The sequence below is a fragment of the Mobula birostris genome, chromosome 13 (assembly GCF_030028105.1).
Source record: "Mobula birostris isolate sMobBir1 chromosome 13, sMobBir1.hap1, whole genome shotgun sequence".
Taxonomy (NCBI): Eukaryota; Metazoa; Chordata; class Chondrichthyes; order Myliobatiformes; family Myliobatidae; genus Mobula; species Mobula birostris.
Genome location: NC_092382.1, coordinates 86,947,834 through 86,969,473, shown reverse-complemented (window position 1 = coordinate 86,969,473; position 21,640 = coordinate 86,947,834). Strand labels below are relative to the sequence as shown.

Below are 21,640 nucleotides of genomic sequence, written 5' to 3'. Positions count from 1 at the left end.
TCCTCACCTTTCCTGCCTATCCCATCCCTGCTTCCCCTTCCCCACCCCTTTATCTTTCCCCTTACTGGTTTTTCACCTGGAACCTACCAGCCTTCGCTTTCCCACCCTCCCCCCACCTTCTTTATAGGGCTTCTGCCCCTTCCCTCTACAGTCCTGATGAAGGGTTCCGGCCCGAAACGTCGGCCGATCTTTTCCATGGATGCTGCCCGACCTGCTGAGTTCCTCCAGCGCGTTGTGGGTGTTGCTTTGACCCCAGCATCTGCAGATTATTTTGTGTTGACAAATATCCAGCATGCAGCTTATTGAAACCTTCTCCATAGTGTGAACCCGGTAGTGTATCACAAGTTTAGATTACTGAGTGAATCCCTTCCCACATTCACAGCAGGTGAACGGCCTCTCCCCAGTGTGAACTCAATGATACACATTCAGCTGAGATGACTGAGAGAATCTCTTCCCAAAGTGATCGGCCTCTCTCCAGTGTGAACTCGCTGGTGTCTTTGTAGGTTGGATGACCGAGAGAATCTCTTCCCACAGACTGAGCAAGTGAACAGCCTCTCCCCAGTGTGAACTCGCAGGTGTCTTTGTAGGTTGGATGACCGAGAGAATCTCTTCCCACAGACTGAGCAAGTGAACAGCCTCTCCCCAGTGTGAACTCGCTGGTGTCTTTGTAGGTTGGATGCATGAGTGAATGTCTTCCCACAGTCTGAGCAGGTGAACGGCCTCTCCCCGGTGTGAACTCGCTGATGTGCCCGCAGATCAGATGACCGAATGAAGCCTTTCCCACAGTCTGAGCAGGTGAATGGCCACTCCCCGGTGTGAACTGACTGGTGTGCCAGTAGCTCAGATGACTGAGTGAATCCTTTCCCACATTCTGAGCAGGTGAACCTCCACTCCCCAGTGTGAACTGACTGGTGTGCCAATAGGGTGGATGACTGAGTGAATCCCTTTCCACAGTCTGAGCAGGTGAATGGCTTCTCCCCAGTGTGAACTCGTTGGTGACTCTGTAGGTTGGATAACTGAGTGAATGTCTTCCCACAGTCTGAACAGGTGAACGGCCTCTCCCCTTTGTGAACTGACTGGTGTCTTAGTAGGTGAGATGCCTGTGTGAATCCTTTCCCACAGTCTGAGCAGGTGAACAGCTTCTCCCCAGTGTGAACTCGCTGGTGACTCTGTAGGTTAGATGATCGAGTGAATTCCTTTCCACAGTCTGAGCAGGTGAACGGCTTCTCCCCAGTGTGAACTCGATGGTGTCTCTGTAGGTTGGATGACTGAGTGAATCTCTTCCCACAGACTGAGCAGGTGAAATCCCTCACTGCATTGTGAACTGACTGGTGACTCAGTAGGTGAGATGATTTAGTGAATCCCTTCCCACAGTCTGAGCAGATGAATGGCCTTTCCCCAGTGTGAACTTGCTGGTGAGCCATTAGTCAAACGACCGAGTGAATCCCTCCCCACAGTGCGAGCAGGAAGGATGGTCGATTGAATCCCTTGCTCCACTTCTTAAATACAAAGACAGAGACAGCAAAACTGGTGTGTTGTGTTTGAATTCGCAGACAAATTCCTCGTCGTTTTTTAAGCTGTAAAAAGATTTACAAAATCCATCAATGGGTGAAGGACAACATTTCAGATGAGATCACTATTGTTTGCCAAAGTGTGATCTGACATCACACTGTTACAGTGAGGTTCAACCCAAGTTGGAGAGAGAAATTATCTTGTAACTGGGCACAGTGCTGGTATCTGGAATACCCATCAAACTCTCTGATGCTCTTCCTGTCGCTATAAGAACGGGGCATTTCTGCCATCTCCAATCTGTCACCTGGCTCAGTTTGACTCTCTCCATTGGTATTACTCCCTGTTCCCACTGAGGCTGCATGGGTTCCTGGCCCCACAGTAACTGAAACACTCTCACACAAATAGCCTTTGTTGACGTGCAGCTGGGATTTTCTTTTATGTTCTGTTAATTTAAAGTGCTGCTGTTTTAATGCCATGTAAGTATCTCCTACTCAGATGTATGGTTGGTCTGCACAGCTGTTAAAATGAATCCGAGGGACTGTTAGTATTATCTAAGGTTCTTGTCACAGAGTCACAGAAAAGGACAACACAGAAACAGGCCCTTTGGCCCATCTAGTTTTTACTGAACTATTTAAACTATCTACTCCTGTACCCCTACCATCCAGGTACCTATACAAACCTCTTAAATGTTGAAATTGAGCTCGCATGCACCACTTGAGCTGGCTGCTCATTCCACACCCGGATGACCGTCTGTGTGAAGAAGTTTTCCCTCACGTTCCCCTCAATGTTTCACCTTTTACCCCTAACCCTACAATGTGGGGAGGAGAAGATGGCGGCGTGACGGCAGTGTGTGGCCACTTCGGTGGTGATGGCTGTTATCTGTCAAGTAGGGGACCGTGCACAATTCTGATTTGATGGAGACGGACGTGAGAGTACGGAGAAACATCTGGAAAACTTCTGAAATGCCCGCTTCGCTGCCGCTGCTACTGTGTGGTAACCGGAATCTACGGAGCAGAAGGCCCCGAAGTCCTCGGCTCTGTGTGTTTCAGTGGCCAGGGCGAGGTCGAAGGCGTTCGGGAGGCTGTATCGGAGAGGCGGGTCGGAAGCTCAAAGTTTTCGGACGGATGGACTCAGTGTCGGCTGTGGTCGGCTGCTTCCAAGGCATCGGCAAGTTGACGGTGCCTGGAGGTTTATGGCAGGGAGTTTCTCCCTTTTGCCGCCTGCTTTCAGGGACTCGGGGACTTTTGAGAATTTATTTACCGTGCCCATGGTTTGTTCCTCATCAAACTATGGCATTGCTTTGCACTGCTGTAACTATATGTTATAATTATGTGGTTCTGTCAGTGTTAGTCTTTGGTTTGTCCTGTTTTCTGTGATATCACTCTGGAGAAACATTGTATCATTTCTTAATGCATGTATGCATTTCTAAATGACAATAAAAGAGGACTGAGTGTTCTCATAATCTAATCTAACGCATGGTCTCTGGTTGTCGTCCCATCCAATCTCAGTGTAAAAGCCAGCTTGCAATAACCCTATCTATAGGAAATCTGCATCAGGCAGAAAATGGTGTTGTGTAAACTGATGGGACTGAAGGCTGATAAATCCCCAGGGCCTGATGGTCTGCATCCCAGGGTACTTAAGGAGGTGGCTCTGGAAATTGTGGATGCATTGGTAATAATTTTCCAATGTTCTATAGATTCAGGATCAGTTCCTGCGGATTGGAGGGTAGCTAATGTTATCCCACTTTTTAAGGAAGGAGGGAGAGAGAAAACAGGCAATTATAGACCAGTTAGTCTGACATCAGTGGTGGGGAAGATGCTGGAATCAGTTATAAAAGATGAAATAGCGGCATATTTGGATAGCAGCAGCAGGATGGGTCTGAGTCAGCATGGATTTACGAAGGGGAAATCATGCTTGACTAAGCTTCTGGAATTTTTTGAGAATGTAACTATGAAAATGGACATGGGAAAGCCAGTAGATGTAGTGTAACTGGACTTTCAGAAAGCCTTTGATAAGGTCCCACATAGGAGGTTAGTGTGCAAAATTACAGAAAATTGTATTGAGGGTAGGGTACTGACATGGATAGAAAATTGGTTGGCAGACAGGAACCAAAGAGTAGGGATTAATGGGTCCTTTTCAGAATGGCAGGCAGTGACTAGTGGGGTACCGCAAGGCTCGGTGCTGGGACCACAGCTATTTACAATATACATTAATGATTTAGATGAAGGGATTAAAAGTAACATTAGCAAATTTGCAGATGACACAAAGCTGGGTGGCAGTGTGAAATGTGAGGAGGAGGTTATGAGAATGCAGGGTGACTTGGACAGGTTGGGTGAGTGGGCAGATGCATGGCAATGCAGTTTAATGTGGATAAATGTGAGGTTATCCACTTTGGTGGCAAGAACAGGAAGGCAGATTACTATCTGAATGGTGTCAAGTTAGGAAAAGGGGAAGTACAACGAGATCTAGGTGTCCTTGTTCGTCAGTCAATGAAAGTAAGCATGCAGGTACAGCAGGCAGTGAAGAAAGCTAATGGCATGTTGGCCTTCATAACAAGGGGAGTTGAGTATAGGAGCAAAGAGGTCCTTCTGCAGTTGTACAGGGCCCTGGTGAGACCACACCTGGAGTATTGTGTACAGTTTTGGTCTCCAAATTTGAGAAAGGACATTATAACTATTGAGGGAGTGCAGGGTAGGTTCACAAGGTTAATTCCCGGGATGGGGGGTACTGTCATATGTTGAAAGATTGGAGCGATTGGGGTTGTATACACTGGAATTTAGAAGGATGAGAGGGGATCTGATCAAAACATATAAGATTATTAAGGGATTAAACACGCTAGAGGCAGGAAACATGTTCCCGATGTTGGGGGAGTCCAGAACCAGAGGCCACAGTTTAAGAATAAGGGGTAGACAATTTAGAACGGAGTTGAGGAAAAACTTTTTCACACCGAGGGTTGTGGCTTTGTAGAATGCTCTGCTTCAGAAGGCAGTGGAGGCCAATGCTCTGGATTCTTTCAAGAAAGAGTTAGATAGAGCTCTTAAAAATAGCGGAGTGAAGGGATATGGGGAGAAGGCAGGAAAAGGGTACTGATTGTGGATGATCAGCCATGATCACGGTGAATGGTGGTGCTGGCTCGAAGGGCTGAATGGCCTACTCTTGCACCTATTGTCTATAACACTCATAATTGTGGTATACCTCCATCAAATCTCACATTAATCTTCTACATTCCAAGGAATAAAGTCCTGACCTGTTCAATCTCTCCTTGTAACCCAAGTCCTCCAGACCTGGCAACATACTTGCAAATTTTCTGCGAAATCTTTCATACTCTTTTACATCTTTCCTGCAGATTGGTGACCAAAAATGCACACAATACTTCAAATTAGGCCTCACCATTGTCTTGTACAAGGTCAAGACAACATCCATCTCCTGTATTCAGTACTTTGGTTTATGAATGCCAATGTGCCAAAATCTTTCTTTCCGTCCGTATCCACCTGTGACACCAGTGTCAGTGAAATATAGACCTGTATTCCAAGATCCCTTTCTTCTACAACACTCCTCAGTGCCCTACCAGTCACTGTGTAAAACCTACACTTGCAGATCCTACCAAAGTTCAACACCTCGCACTTGTCTGCATTAAATTCTTTTTTCCATTTCTCAAGCCATTTTTCCAGCTGGTCCAGTTCGCACTGCAAGCCATGATAGTCTTCTCGCAGTCCACTGAATCCCCAGTCTTGGTTTCATCCATAAATTTGCTGATCCAGCTAACCACGTTATCATCCAGATTACTGATATGGATGACAAACAACAACAGATCCAGCACTGATCCCTGTGGCACACCACTAGTCACAGGCCTCTGGTCAGAGAGGCAACCATCTGCTACCACACTCCAGCTTCTCCCAAAACCAGTGTCTCATCCAATTGGTATGCACCCCCTTTTTATTGATCTGAGAGATGAAAGCCAAAGGGGTGATAGAGCTGCATGGTGGGAGGTGGGGGTAGGGGTGGGGGGTTAAAAAGAGGATGCTGTCTAAGTTGCATGCCATCTTGGTCAATGTATCCATTCCACTACATAATGTACTGGGTGGGCACAGGAGTACATTCAGCCAGAGACTCATTCCACCGAGATGCAGCACAGAGCGTCATAGGAAGTCATTCCTGCCTGTGGCCATCAAACTTTACAACTCCTCCCTTGGAGGGTCAGACACCCTGAGCCAATAGGCTGGTCCTGGACTTATAATTTACTGGCATAATTTACATATTACTATTTAACTATTTATTTCTATTTTCTATTACTATTCTATTACTATTATTATTTCTATGACTATTACTATTTACTAATAGTAATATTACTATTACTATTTCCATTACTATTTATTATTTATGGTGCAACTGTAACAAAAACCAATTTCCCCCGGGATCAATAAAGTATGACTATGACTAAACTAAAGTTGACAGGGGGAATGGGAGCCTGAATAACAGAACAGATAGTGGAGGGGTTGTGGAGACAGATGTTGTTCAGTCCTCAGACAAAGTCAGGAATGAAAAAGTTGAGCATGGTGCAGTGAATATGCTGAGTCCTGTATATTTCAATACCAGGAGCAGCGTAGGAAAGGCGGATGTGTTCAAGGCATGGATCAACACCTGGAATTATGACACTGGGATCTGGCAACTGTGGACTGGGACAGGCTGCTTTATGGCAAAGGTGTGCTTGGTAAATTGAGGCCTTCAAAGCAAAATTTTGGAAGTAGAAAGCGAGTATGTGCTTGTCAGAATAAAAGGTAAAGATTAGAAACTGTAGGGATCCTTGGTTTTCAAGAGATATTGAGACCCTGGTGAAGCACAAAATGGAGTTGCATAACAGGGAAAGGCAGGCAGGTTCTTATGGAGTATAAGAAATGCAAGGAAACACATAGGAAATAAATCAGGATGTCTAAATAAGGCATGAGGTTGCCCTCACAGAAAAGATGAAGGATAACCCTCAAGGATTCTAGAGATAGATTAAGATCAAATGTATTGCAAGGGACAAAGTTGGTCCTCTGGAAGACCAGAATGGTAATTCATGTTTGAAACCAAAGCAGATGGGGAAGATCATCTCTATTACTCAGGCGATGGACACGGAGTCTATCGAAGTGTGGGAAACAGCATTAACATTGTGGACCCTGTACAGATTGAAGAAGAGGAGATGTTTGCTATCATGAGGCAGATTAGGGTGGATAAATCTCCAGGGCATGACAAGGTGCTCCCTCGGACCCTACGGGAGGTAAGTGTAGAAATTGTCAGGGCCCCTAGCAGAGATAATTAAATCATCGTTGGTGACAGGAGGAGGTACCAGAGGATTGGAGAACAGCCAATCTTGTTTCGCTGTTTGACATAGAACATAGAAATCTACAACATATTACAGAGCCTTCAGCCCACAAAGTTGTGCCGACCGTGTAACCTACTCTAGAAGCTGCGTAAAATTTCCCTAGCACGTAGACCTCTACTTTTCTAAGCTTCATGTACCTATCCAAAAGTCTCTTAAAAGACCCTATTGTATCCACCTCTACCGCCATCGCTGGCAGTGCATTCCATGCACCCACCACTCTCTGTGGAAAAACTTACCCCTGACATCCCCTTGGTACACATTTTCAAGCACCTTAAATCTGTGTCCCCTCGTGTTAGCCATTTGAGCCCTGGGAAAAAGTCTCTGGCTATCCACATGATCAATGCCCCTCATCATCTTATACATGTGAAAAAGACTCTGATTAATTATACATTGCTTTGAGGATTTGTTGGAAGTATACACAATTATGAGGGTACAGATAGGGTGAATGCAAGTAGCTTTTTCCACAGAGATTGGGTGGGATGACAACCAGAAGTCATGGGTAAGTGGGGAAGGTGAAAATTCAAGGGGAACCTGTGGAAAAACTCTTCACTGAAATTGTTGTGAGAGTGTGGAATGAGATGCCAGCACAAGTGGCTCGTGCCAGCTGAATTTGACCATTTAAGAGAAGTTTGGATGGGTACCTGGATGGTAGGGGTATGGAGGGCTGTGGTCCCAGTGCGGGATGTTGCATTAGAGAGTTTAAATATTTTCAGCATTGTCTCGATGGGCTGAATGACCTGTTTAACAGAACTTTTCCATGTTTCTTTGACAGAGAAGCTGGCCAAACTTGATTGGAAGGGGAGACTGGTAGGAATGACGATGAAGCAGTAATGGCTGAAGTTTCTGGGAGCAATTCAGGAGCTGAGTGATCGATACATCCCAAAGAAGTGGAAGCATTGGATAGGCAGGAGGACACAAATGAGAAGCCAAAGCCAACATAAAAGCCAAAGAGAGGGCAAATAATAGAACAAAAACTATTGGAAAGTTTTTAAAACTAACAGAAGACAACTAAAAAAAAATCAGATATGCTCAGGGCATTGAATTATGATTTGTAGTCATTAATGAGTCTTGGTAGCACCCAACAGTCTGAGGCATTTAGAGGAACAAAATATCCGGGGCCTCAATATCTCTAGAAAACCAAGGTTCCCTGCACCAGTTGCCTTTCAACTTTTAATTTGACAGGCACATACAAACGCTACACATTCAAAATTCCACTTCTGAAGGACACCCACTTACCAAGTACTCCTTTGCCAGGAAACAGCCTGTCCCAATCCACACTTGTCAGATCCTTTCTGATACCATCAAAATTGACCTTTCTCCAATTTAGAATCTCAACCCGTGGTCCAGACCTCTCTTTTTCCATATTTACTTGGAATCTCATGGCATTATGATCACCAGACACCAAGTGTTCCCATACACTAATTTCTGTCACTAGCCCTGGATCATTTCCTAATAGCTTATTGCACACTTCTACGTTGGGAATTCTACATGCTGATTAAGGACACATTTGACAAACTCTACCCCAGCTAGACCTTTTACAGTATGGGAGACAGTCAATATTTGGAAAGTTATAATCACATCAGCATTTGTTTCTTGGCACAGTCTGCAATCTCTCTACAAATCTGTTCCTCTAGATCCTTTCTGATACCGTCAAAATTAACCTTTCTTCAATTTAGAATCTCAACTCATGGTCCAGACCTCTCTTTTTCCATACTTACTTTGAATCTCATAGTATTATGATTACTAATTTCTGTCACCAGCCCTGGATCATTCCCTGACAGCTTATTGAACACCTCGACATCAGGACTTCTATGTACTGATTAAGGGCACGTTTGACAAACTCTACCCCATCTAGTCCTTTTAAGTATGGGAGTCCCAGTCAGTATATGGAAAATTATAATCACTGACTGAATCAACCTTTGTTTCTTGGCATGGTCTGTGATCTCTCTACAAATTTGTTCCTCTAAATCCCTCAGACCGTTGGGTGCAAGCAGGTCCCAGTAATGGCGACAATATCATGTTTCCATGCCCTGAGCTCATCTGGTTTTCCAATGATGCTTCCTGCATTGTGATATACACAGCTCAGCACATTCATCACACCATGCTCAACCTTTTGATTGCTGAAGAATTTGTCTGAACAACACCTGTCTGGGTGTCAAGAAAGCAACCTCTCCCTCAATGTCACAAAAACAAAGGAAGTGGTTGTGTACTACAGCAGGGGTCCCCGACCTTTTTTGCACCGCGGACCGTTTAATATTGACAATATTCTTGCGGACCGGCCGACCTGAGGGCGGTGGGTAGTGTTCGAGTAGGGTTAAACTCACCTCAGCATGTCTTTTACAGTTAGGGTTGCCGACTCTCTCACTCCCAAATAAGGGACAAAAGTAGCAGTCAAATATGGGTCACTTGTGTTTACCCTGAGAAAGACTACAATGACCATGAAGCCTTGCGTTGGCACTGTGTGTGCATGCGCGTACGTGCCGATTTTTTTTCCCGCAAATCGGCTTTGGCTTAATCTTCCTGAATACACTGTACATACATTATTTTCATCTTATATAGGCTGTGTACTTATCATATCATTCCTGCTTTTACTACATTTGTACATGTTAGTGTTATTTTAGGTTTTATATGTTACTTGGTATGATTTGGTAGGTTAATTTTTGGGTCTGGGAATGCTCATAAATTTTTCCCATTAATGGTAACTGCTTCTTTGCTTCACGCCATTTCAGCATGAATCGTTTCATAGGAACACTCTACCTTAGCGGGGGAAATATGGGACAATCCGTATGCGACAAACCAACTTAGCCCAATATACGAGATGTCCCAGCAAATAAGGGACAGTTAACAACCCAATGTTCAAGTTCAACAGTGCGTGACAGGGAATGAGGAAAGGTGCAGCTGACTCATATCGTTTCCTCCCGGCCCTGTAGCACATGCTTTGCGGCCCGGTGGTTGGGGACGGCTGTACAGCAGAAGGAATGGAGACAGGCTGATCACTATTGACATCAATGGATCTGGGGTTGAGAGAGTGAACAGCTTTAAATTCCTCGGCATAAACACCACTGAGGATCTCATGTGGTCTGTACATACCGGCTGTGTGATATGTGGCTGTGCGCCTCTTTCACCTCAGATGCTTGAGGAAGTCTAGTATCGGTCCCAAATCCTAAGAACTTTCTACAGGGGCACAATTGAGAGCATCCTGACTGGCTGCATCACTGCCTGGTGTGGGAACTGTACTTCCCTCAATCACAGGAACCTGCAGAGAGTGGTGCGGATAGCCCAGCGCATCTGTAGATGTGAACTTTCCATTATTCAGGACATTTACAAAGACAGGTGCGTAAAAAGGCCCGAAGGATCATTGGGGACCCGAGTCACCCCAACCACAAACTGTTCCAGCTGTTACCATCCAGGAAACGGTACCGCAGCATAAAAGCCAGGCCCAACAGGTTCCGGGACAGCTTCTTCCCCCAGGCGATCAGACTGATTAATTCATACTGATGCAATTGTACTTCTGTGTTATAATGACTGTCCCATGTACAAACGATATATTATAAATTACATATTGCACATTTAGATGGAGAAGTAATGTAAAGATTTCTACTCCTCATGTATATTAAGGATACAAGTCATTTCAATTCGCCCCCTCTGCTATCTGTTCTGGCATTCTGACTCCAATCCCCTCTGAAACTTTAATTTATCCTCCCCCCACCACCACACACTAGCACTAGCAAGCCTTACCACGAGGATATTTGATCTCTGCTAGTTTTAATTCCCGAACTAATGAATCCCCTATCAGCCCTTTGACATTCCTCTGCTTGGTAATCCCCCCTAACAGTTTCTAAAGTGTTGTTGTGTGTGATGGCCACACGAGTACTCTGCGATGGCTATTTAACCTCATTCCCCTTCCAGTTTCCTGTGTCCTGCACCTTGGGTGTAACTCACCTCTCTTTATGTCATATCTATCCCAGATGATCTGGAATTCATCGATTTCCAGCTCCAACTCCCTAACGTGTAGGGTTACAAGCTGCAGCTGGATGCACATCTTGTAAGTGAGGGTGTCAAGGACACTGGAAGTTTTCCCACTTTCCCATCAATGTCCCCTCTAATTTGTAATGATCGGTGTGCCGAAAAATCTTGTGCTGTGCAATTTTTGCCCAGTGATAACAACATGTGCACACTGAATTTTAAATAGAGAGGTATTTATTTTAACAGCCAGCAAATCACTGTTAATAAGGTATCCACTGGGTTTGATCAAGTTCATCTGCACTCTCACACAAGCTACATAGCAGGCCTGTAGAGGGTGATGAAGGATTTTCTCACTCCAGCTTTTGCACACCGTCCATATCTGATTTGCTTGCTAAATGACACTTTAAAAAGTCAGATTTCCAAATATCACTCCACTTCCTCCCACTTGCAAATTCTCCAGCAACTTTTGCATTGCCACAATACACACAGATAATACCAGTTTCTGTATTGTACATAAATATTTCCCCTGAACCCTCCCCCAGGTGACTGATGACCAATGAATATGAACGGAAGGGCAGTAGTCTGGCACATTTGTGATATGAAAGCTACTTGTTGCTCATTACAAAAGTGTTTGATATCATTATGTACCCAGACAGAATGGGTCAAAACATGTTCCCACAGGTAGAAAAGTCCAGAACAAGAGGGGGTAGAACAAGCAACACACACAAGATGCTGGAGGAACTCAGCAGGCCAGGAAGCATCTATGGAAAAGAGTACTAATGCTGAATTCCTCCAGCAATTTGTGTGTGTTGCTTGGATTTCCAGCATCTGCAGATTTTCCCTTGTTTGTGATTGGAGGCAGAACAAAGGTGATTTTCTTAACAGCTAATGTAAAAGATTTTGTTCCCTTTCTCCGAGTTCCCAATCCTTGCATTTAGACAGCTGGAGCTCAGCTCTGTCTGAGAGATCCATCGGTTCCCATTCCCTCATCAGCCGGAAGCTCCCCGGGGCCCGTGTACGGGTTGTGGGGCTGAGAGAGAGGGAAGAGAACAGGACTGTCCCGCGATTACGGCTCACGGTGTCCGGAGCTCACAGCAACTGTCCCGAGTACGGTGTTGAAAACCCCCACCCGCAGCCGGGGAATATCTCTTACCTGGAGCCGATTTCTCGCGGCCTTTGTGTACTGCGCGCATGCGCGATATTCGGGAACAGCCCGTATTCGATCGGCGCTTCAGCGACGGCGAAAATTACTGTGCAGAGCATTCTGGGTAATCACGGTGCCATTATAAGTTCCTGCAAGCACCAGTTCCATGTCCATACCTCAGGTTTTTTTTGTGTGTAGAAAACTCAGCAGCTCTTTTAATGCAGAAAGCAGCTCCCATAATCAATGCAGTTAATAGCATCAAACTTTCCGCGTGCCTAATGCCAAAGTAGAACCTTCTTACAAATGCAGGTATGAAACACAAGAGATTCTGCTGTTGGTGGAAATGTGGATACACGCACACAAAATGCTGGAGGAACTCTGCAGTTCAGGCAGCAACTAAGCAGAGGGGTACACAGTCTAGGCATGCTGAAGGGGCTCGGCCTAAACGTTGTCTATTTATTCCTCTCCACATTTGCGGCCTGATCTGTTGATTTGCTCCAGTATTTTGCAGAAATTAACCACCTTTTTTTTTCAATCAAACAGTTTCAGAATGTTTCTGATCTTTCATTTGAGCCACATCCTGCTGGTCTGATTCCTCTTCCTCCTCCTCCTTGTAAACTCTAGTTCCCATCTCTTTCTGGAGCCCCAAAGCCCCAATTCAAGCTGGTAACTCTTTGGTTTCTGACTCTACAGCATCGAAGGTTCACTTGCTCGTCCGCTGTCAGACAATAGAGACACATTGCAGCTGCCTGAGGCACAGTCCTTTGAATGAGTGAAAATGACACAAAACGTTGAAAAGGGCGGGGAAGAAGGAGCTTAACCACCTTAGACCAGAGCCCTGAAGAACGTTAAAACCACAGTGAACTCATCGCTTTATTCAACCTGGAGAGATACCTGCAAGAAATTCTGTCTTTTCAAATCTTTTTATTGTTATATTATGCAAAAGAAATAACATGAGCACATTGAAGTAACAACACTTACAATGTCTCAAAAAAGACATTATCTTAAAGATTAGAAAAAAAAGTTTGTGATAACGAAAAAAAAACCTTCTAAGCAGAAAAAGTGAGAAAAAATAAGAACCCATTAGGTGTACAACCCCGGAGTCATGCGTCATACAAAAAGTTCCTAAAAATAAACAACAAACCGCCAGCAAGAAAAGAAAATATACTAAAAAATTTACAATTAGATCGTGGAAAAAAGATCTATCAATTAGCTCAAATGATAATAACGAGCAAACGAGCCCCATCTTTTCTCAAAATCAAATAAAGGTTCAAAGGTTCGACTTCTAATTTTCTCCAAACGAAGACAGAGCATCACTTGAGAGAACCATTGTGACAAAGTGGGAGCTGATGTATCACTTCAACAAAATGGCCCTCCTAGCTATCAATGTAACAAATGCAATAACGTGTTGGTCAGACACAGAAATACCATGAATATTTTGAGGAATTATTCCAAAAAGTACAGTTAATTTATTAGGTTGCAGATTGATTTTATGTGCTTTAGAAATTGTTGAAAAAAACGATTTCCAGAACTGTTCCAACATAGAACAAGACCAAAACATATGTGCCAGTGTAGCTATCTTAGTTTTACGTCTATCTCAATGACTATCAACATTAGAATAGATTTTAGAAAGTCTCTCCTTCGTCAAATGATAACGATGTACAATTTTAAATTGAAACAATGAATGGGTAGCACAAATGGAAGAAGAGTTAACCAACTTCAAAATCCGCATCCAATCCTCCATCGCAAAAGTCAAATTGAGTTCCTTTTCCCAATCCTGTTTAATATTAGATAAAGGACGTTTATCCCATTGTAATAATAAATTATAAATTCTTCCAATAGAACTCTTGATCAAAGGATTCATACTCATAATAGTATCTAACAAGTCAGCCTCCAATATGTAAGGAAAATTACTTAAATATTTTTGTAAAAAATGTCTAACTTGAAGGTATTGCAGAAAGTGTATGAAAGAGAATATTTATCAATTAATTGTTCAAAAGACATCAATATATCTTCTTTAAATAAATCCGAAAAAGAATTAATACCTTTATTTTCCCAAAGTAAAAAAAAATGGATCACTCAAAGAAGGCTTAAAAAAGTAATTTCGATAAATTAATCTACAAAGTTTAATTTTTTTTAAATTAAAAAAATTGCAGAACTGGAGCCAAGTTTGTAAAGAATACTTAATCACAGGATATAGGTTTAAATTAACAACTTTAGCTAATTGCATAGGTAAAGCAGCTCCTAATAACGAGGTTAAGTAAAACTGTTTTACAACTTTCAGTTCCAGGCCTACCCAAATTGGCCGATCACTCTTATCAACCCAATATAACCAAAAAGACACGTATCGCACATTAACAGTCCAATAATACATTCTTAGATTAGGCAAAGCAAGACCTCCATCCTTTTTCAATTTTTGTAAGTGATATTTACTAATTCTTTGTCTTTTATTATTCCAAATAAAAGATAAAATAATAGAATCAATCGGATCAAAAAACTTCCTAGTCAAAAATACAGGAATATTCTGAAATAAATCTAAAAATTTTTGTAAAATCATCATTTTAACTATATGAATACGACAAACAAGTGAAATTGTAAGTGGATCCCATCTACTAAATAAATACTTTATAGAGTCTACTAAAGGAACAAAATTGGCTTTATGAAGATCCTTATATTTTTTAGTAATTATAATACCTAAATATCTAAAAGAATCTGTGATTCCAAGTGGAGTATTATCATATATAGAGACAGAATCATTTAAAGGAAACAATTCACTTTTACTAAAATTTATTTTATATCCTGAAAAACCTCCAAATTCATTAAATAACTTTATCAAGGCAGGAATAGATTTGTTAGGATTAGATATGTAAACCAATAAAGCATCAACGTAAAAATAGATCTTATGCATGATCTCATTCACAAAAATTCCATGGATATTTTTAGCCTCACGAAGAGCAATAGCAAGGGGTTCTAATATTAAATTAAACAACAAAGGACTTAATGGACAGCCTTGCCTTGTCCCCCGTGAAAGCTGAAAAAAAGGAGACCTACAATTGTTAGTGACAATAGTAGCAATAGGGGCTTTATATATCATTTTAATCCAATTATTAAAATTAACACCAAAACTAAATTTCTCTAAAACATTGAATAAATATTTCCATTCCACTCGATCGAATGCTTTTTCAGCATCCAAAGATACAACACACTGTGTTTTAAAAGAGGATGAATATATGATGTTAAATAGTCTCCGAACATTTGAAAAAGAATAGCGACCCTTTATAAGGCCTGTTTGATCTTTAAAAATAATTTTACTCAAAATATTGTCCAACCGATTGGCCATTGTCTTTGACAAAATCTTAGCATCCACATTCGGTAATGAAATTGGTCTTTATGAAGTACAGTCAGTGGGATCTTTATCTTTTTTAAGAATTAAAGAAATAGAAGCCTCATAGAAAGTAAAGGGTAAGTCACCTTTCACAAAAGAATCCTTAAACATTTCCAACATATACGGAGAAAACAACTTTCCCAATTTTTTATAAAATTCTACAGGATAGCCATCAAGTCCCGGGGACTTACCAGACTGCATTGAAAAAATAGCTTTATGAATTTCGGCTTCAGTGATTTGAGCATCAAGAGCTTTTTGATCCTCAGCCGAGAATTTAGGAAAAACAATCTTTCGTAAAAAAGCATTCATTTCAGAGGAATCTAACGGACATTGACATTTATAAAGTTCAGCATAAAAATCTTGAAAAATCTTATTAACTTCTTCATATTCCGGAGCCAAAGTACCATCTTTCCTACGAATTTTCATGATTTGCCTTTTGGCTGCAGCCATTTTTATTTGAGATGTGTGCAGTTTATTATTTTTATCTCCAAACATATAAAATTGGCTCTTTAACTTAAGCAAATATCCTTCAATGGGATGAGTTAATAACAGGTTATATTGTGATTGAAGTTCCGCCCTTTGTTTAAGTAAATCAGTATTGGGGGAAATTGCTTAGATATTAGTTAAATCTTTAATTTGTTTTGAAATTCTATCTTATGCTGCTTTGGTCTGTTTTTTTTAAGTTTAGCTGAATAAGAAATGATCTGACCACGTAAAAATGCTTTAAATGTATCCCATATAATTAATTTAGACATACCGTCATATCATTAAAAAGAAAAAAAGAAAATATTTTATCTGGGTTTCAATGAAACTGACAAAGTCAGAGTTTTGCAATAATGTCTGAGACATGCGCCAAGGTGGGCGGGCAAGAATGACATCATCATATTCAAAAGACAAACTCAGAGGCGCATGATCAGACATAGCAATAGCGTCATATTTGCAAGTCTTAACACTAGGCAAGAAGCGGGGATCGATTATAATATAGTCGATCCTCGAATATTTTTTATAAACATGTGAAAAGAAAGAATACTTTCTGTTATCGGGATGGAGATACCTCCACAATGCAATCAACCCAAAATCAATGAAAAAGGAATTAATAAATGACGTGGATAGATTTGGAAGTCAGTGATTGTTTCAGCTCTTACCAATCATAGGATTTAAGCAGCAGTTAAAATCACCACACATTATCAGCATATATTCATTTGAATCAGGCAGTAAAGCTAGTACCTTTTTTAAAAAAGGATCATCTGAGTTAAGAACATACAAATTAACCAAAACAACTTTTCTGTTACAGATCTTTCCTTCAACAATTAAAAATCTACCATTAGAATCTGATTCAACATCCTCTTGAATAAATATATCAGGTTTAATGAAAATAGACACGCCGTTTGTTTTTCTCTGAGAAGTCGAGTGGAATTACAAACCATTCCACCATCCAAAAAATCTATTTCGATCTCCCGCCCTGATATGTGTCTCTTGAGCAAAAATTATATCAGGTTGGAATCGATTAATAATTTTAAATGTCTTTTTTCGTTTAATAGGATGATTCCAACCACGTACATTCCAACTTATTATATCCGGAACCACCCAATGGGGAAAAAACTACTAACTCTAAACCCACCCACCCACATCCGGAAGCCCGAAAAAGGCAAGCGATCTACGATAGAATTCAAAGCTACTGACCGCTCTGTCTGTGTTTTCTTTCCCTCCCCCCAGTTAGTAAAAAAGTAGAGTGACCTTGTAAAAAAGACAATAAAGTCTCAGCAAAGAAAGGTGTTTACATTCCGTCAGCTAATAAACAAGAAAGAACCAGAATAATGTTATCTCTTAGCGAGAAAAAACAGCACCATCTTTTAGTTTAATATTAATTCCCTAAAAAAAGCTTTCAATTCAATTATAGAATGTTATAATAAAACAGAAAGAAAAATTAATAGTGTATTTGACCCAGGTGAATTTTTTAAAAAGACTGATTAATAATATAATAATTAAACCCTCCGAAACACACACATATATATATATATATATATATATATAAAGCCCTATTAGTAGGGAAAAAAAGCTACCCATTAGCTGATTAAAAAAAGAAACAAACCAAGTATTAAATTAAAGGAACAAATCCCCTTATCTTCTCCTCACAGTCAAATGCTCAGATGATCATTTAGACAATCATACTTGAGCCGTAAATCTTCTTTCCAAAGGAAAACCAACAATGTGCAATAATGAACAACTCTCCTTGTCTTCTTTAATTAGTCTCTCAATGAAATATACAAATGACCTTCATAAATCTTCTTTCCAAAATGCGAATAATATACAGATAGCCAAACAGCTTTTCAGATAGTTCATTCAGCAGCGGGGTCAGTAACTGCGGCAGGTATAGCCTGAACAAAGTCCCGTGCAGATTTTGGATCAAAAAAAGTAGGAGGAGGAGAATTAGCAGGAAAAACTTTAATTCTTGTCAGATACCTCAGAAAGGGAAAGAGTTTTTTTTTAATCATATGCCTGTTTCATTACCAGTGCAAATTTTGATCTTTGTTCCATTATTTCTCTTGGGTAATCTTCGTAAAAGCGGAGCTCAGATTCCATAAATCTAAAAACTCTCTGTTTTCTTGCCTGTCACATTATTTGATCTTTAATTTTAAAGTGATGAAAGCAAACCAGAACAGATCTTGGTTTATGAGAATCCTTCAATTTCGAAGTAAACGCCCTTTGTGCCCTTTCTATAGCAGGCGGCTTTGTTAGAATGGTAGGAAATAAAGTGTGGAAAAGCTGACCAAAGTAAGCAATTAAATCTCCATCTTCAGCTCCTTCTTGCCGCCCAACAGTTCGTATATTCTTTCGGCGAGCCCTAGTTTCCAGGTCTATAATCTTATTTTGATATCTTTCCAAACGAGTTGTAGCTTCAGGCAACTTTTGCTTAGTTATCTTCAATTCCTCTTCAGGTGTAATAACTTGAGTTTCCAGATCTTTAAGTTTTCCCAGAAATGACTTCATTTCATTATTATTCTTTTCCAGTTGATCTTTAAATCATCCATTCTGATCCTTAATTGAATTCAGTGTCCGAACGGTATCTTCAGCCCACGATGGCATTTCATCAGATCTTTGCTTTTGCACCTTTCCTTTCCCATTACCTTTATCACTAGGTTCAGGTAAATTCTTCCCACTTTTCGTAGACATAGACATATTGTTTCCCTCTCAAGAATCAGCAAATAAAAATTTTATATTCAAAGTTTAAACTAGGCGAAGAGAAAGAAAACTAAGAGCAGCACAAAATTACTGCTGCTCCATTTGCAGACGGGGCGGTCCTCGCCTGCAGGAAATTCATGCAGGTGTACAGGATGATGAGAGGCATTGGTCGTGTGGAGAGGCTTTTCCCCAGGGCTGAAACGCCTAACACGAGGGTGCATAGGTTGAAGCTCCTTGGTAGTCGGTACAGAGGAGATGTCAGAGCTAATTTTTTTAAACAAAATGTGGTGTGTGTGTGTGTGTGTGTGGAATGCACTGCCAGCGACGGTGGTAGAGGCGGATACAATAGGGTCTTTTAAGAGACTCTTAGATGGGTACATGGAGATTAGGAAAATAGGTAGGGTAATTCTAGGCAGTTTCTAGAGTAAGTTACATGGTCGTCACAACATTGTGGGCCGAAGGGCCTGTAACGTGCTGTAGATTTCTATGATTCTATGAAATTCAAGGGAAATCTCCTGTCCCACGGAGTGGTGACTGGTTGCAACCCATCATCACAGGGAGAGTGAGAGGGGAACGGCAGGGATAGATTTTGATAAACCGATATGGAACAGAAACATGGGCAGGGACCAGATGGGCCGAGTGGCCCCTCTAGTGTACATTGTGAGTGTGATAAAGACAGTAAGTACCTGAGATACGGGATTTGATACAGAACTGATTTATCTTTCACAGATCCACAATATTAAACACCGGTCTAGTTTAAGGCTAACATCAGCAGAACAGACTCCTCCAATGCTCAGTGACCAGGGTTCAGTCCTGGGTGCGATGAGCAACGGCAAGAACTGCAGAATCTGACAGTAACAGTCCCTCATGAACCTGCAGCTGCCTTCAGTCACCAGATCTATATATTGCAACAGTACAGTGACCTGATATACGACAAAACAATAACTGTAACAAAGCATTGTCACTGCAGAGAAAGTGCAGTGCAGATAGACATATGGTGCAGGGTCACGTCGAGTTACATTGTGAGGTCGAGTCCATTTTATCATTCATTTGGCTTATAACCGCAGACAGGAAGCCGTCCTTGAGCGTGGTGGTACGGGCTTTAAGGCTTTTGTATCTCTTCCCCGATGGGGGACGGGTTTGCAGCAAGAATGTCCAGGTTGTGAGGATCTTTGAGTACACGGCCTGCTTTTCCGACGCAGGGGAAGTGTAGGAAGAGTCCATGGAGGGGAGGCTTGTTTCTCTGTTGTTCTCTGTTCTCCAAAGCTCTCTGCAGTTCCTTGCAGTCACGGGCAGAGCAGTAGCCATACGAAGGCGTGAAGTATCGACAAGAAGCTCGGAAACCTCGGCCCTCACCCTGCCTTGTGTAGCTGGATCCTGGACTTCCTGTCAGATCGCCGGCAGGTGGTAAGAGTGGGTTCCCTCACCTCTGTCTCTCTGACCCTCAGCACACATACCCCACAGGGTTGTCTCCTTGGCCCCCTCCTTTACTCTCTGTGCACCCATGACTTTTGTTGCCACCCACAGCGCCAATCTGCTAATTAAATTCGCTGACGACACTACATTGATTGGCCTAATCTCTAATAATAATGAGGCAGCCTACAGAGAAGAAGTCATCGTCCCGACACAGTGACGTTAAGAAAACAACCTCTCCCTCATGGTAACAAAAACAAAGGAGCTGGTTGTGGACTACAGGAGGAATGGAAACAGGGACCAAATTCAACATTTCCAAGTCTGTTATTGACACAAGATGCACATTTTAACATTGATCATGACACAATGTATTTTATATATTGTGAATGACATAAAACATATTTATAGATTGTTACTGACAGAGAATCGTATAATTTGTGTTCCGTGTGTTATCTGAATGTACTTGTCTGTGATGCTGCCACAAGTCAGTGTTTCTCTGTACCTGTACCTTCCCGTACTTGTGCACTTGGCAATAAATTCAACAGGACCTGAAAAATCTCAGTGAGATTTGATTAGTGATGATAATCTTGGCAGCTCGGTAGGTCGAATGTATGAGATGGTACACTGTTAAATGCAAAACCCTGAACAGTGTTGATGATCAGAGGGATTTTAGACTCCAATTTCATCCCTCCCTGAAAGAGACTGCACAGATTGATCGGGTGGTTAAGAAGGCAAATGGCGTGGTTGTCTTTATTAGTTGAAGCACTGAGTTGAAAAGTCGGGAGGTTGTGTTGCGGCTGTTCCGAGCCTGCGGTCGGACTGTGACTGTGTCTTTAAGAGCGCCGGAGTGAGGAGGCGGGACTATGACGTCAGTCACAGGCTGACGGCGCTGACTGTGGATTTAACCATAAGAGAGAGAGAGCGATCAGCAGACAGGCAGTCGGCCAGTCTAAAGAGAGAGAGACAGAGATAGAGATAGAGAGAGAGATAGAGAGAGATAGATAGATAGATAGAGAGAGAGACTGAGACTGGAAAAGCTGATAGCTTCAGTTTGTCGCAGCTGAGGCTCGGAAATCTCCTATGCCCACAAGAGTGGGTTGATCATCAGTACGCGGAACCACAACGAATGTGTGTGGCTATCACTTCGTATAATCCATAGGAGTGGATTTTGGAATATCTTGGGGGACCGCTTGTGTTAACTCTTGCCTGGGTGTGTTGTGTGGTAACCCCTGGAAGACGGTAGTCCTGTGACAGGTCACTCTCGCTGATAACTCGTATATGGACGGATTCAACGGATAAGAACTTCGACGACGGTTATTTTGATGTAACGGCTTTTCTCTACGTTTCACCCTGGATTACAAATATCTCTCTTCCATCATTTATTCCATGGATTACTGAACTTTCCTACTTTACCGTCTCAAGACTTTAAACTTTGTTCCCTCAGGCTCGGTAGTTTGGGAGCTATATTTACACATATATACACATAATACTGTTAACTTTTCTTTATTTCGTTGTTACTATATTTTTAGTAGATACTAATAAAGATAGTGGTTTTAACATCAAAACCAGATTCCAGTGTGAACTTTCTTGCTGCTGGTTCGTTTCTAAAACGTTACAGTTCGTAACACAGCTTTATAAAACTAGTTAGACCACATCTGGAGTGTCTCATACA

The 21,640-nt window shown here is 41.8% G+C and overlaps 1 protein-coding gene across 1 annotated transcript; it reads right to left on the bottom strand.

Moving 5' to 3' along the window:
* Window positions 1-139: 139 nt before the first annotated feature.
* On the bottom strand, window positions 140-12,050 carry LOC140207103 (uncharacterized). Its single transcript, XM_072275433.1, has 2 exons — window positions 11,997-12,050; window positions 140-1,577 (listed from the first exon to the last, which is right to left on the bottom strand). The coding sequence occupies exon 2, from the start codon at window positions 1,422-1,424 to the stop codon at window positions 426-428; it is 999 nt and encodes a 332-aa protein (XP_072131534.1). The 5' UTR covers window positions 1,425-1,577; window positions 11,997-12,050; the 3' UTR covers window positions 140-425.
* Window positions 12,051-21,640: the final 9,590 nt, after the last annotated feature.

Bases quoted from the DNA above. Each gene is read 5' to 3' on its own strand.
- LOC140207103 (XM_072275433.1), bottom strand. From the start codon at position 1,424: ATGGCTCACCAGCAAGTTCACACTGGGGAAAGGCCATTCATCTGCTCA.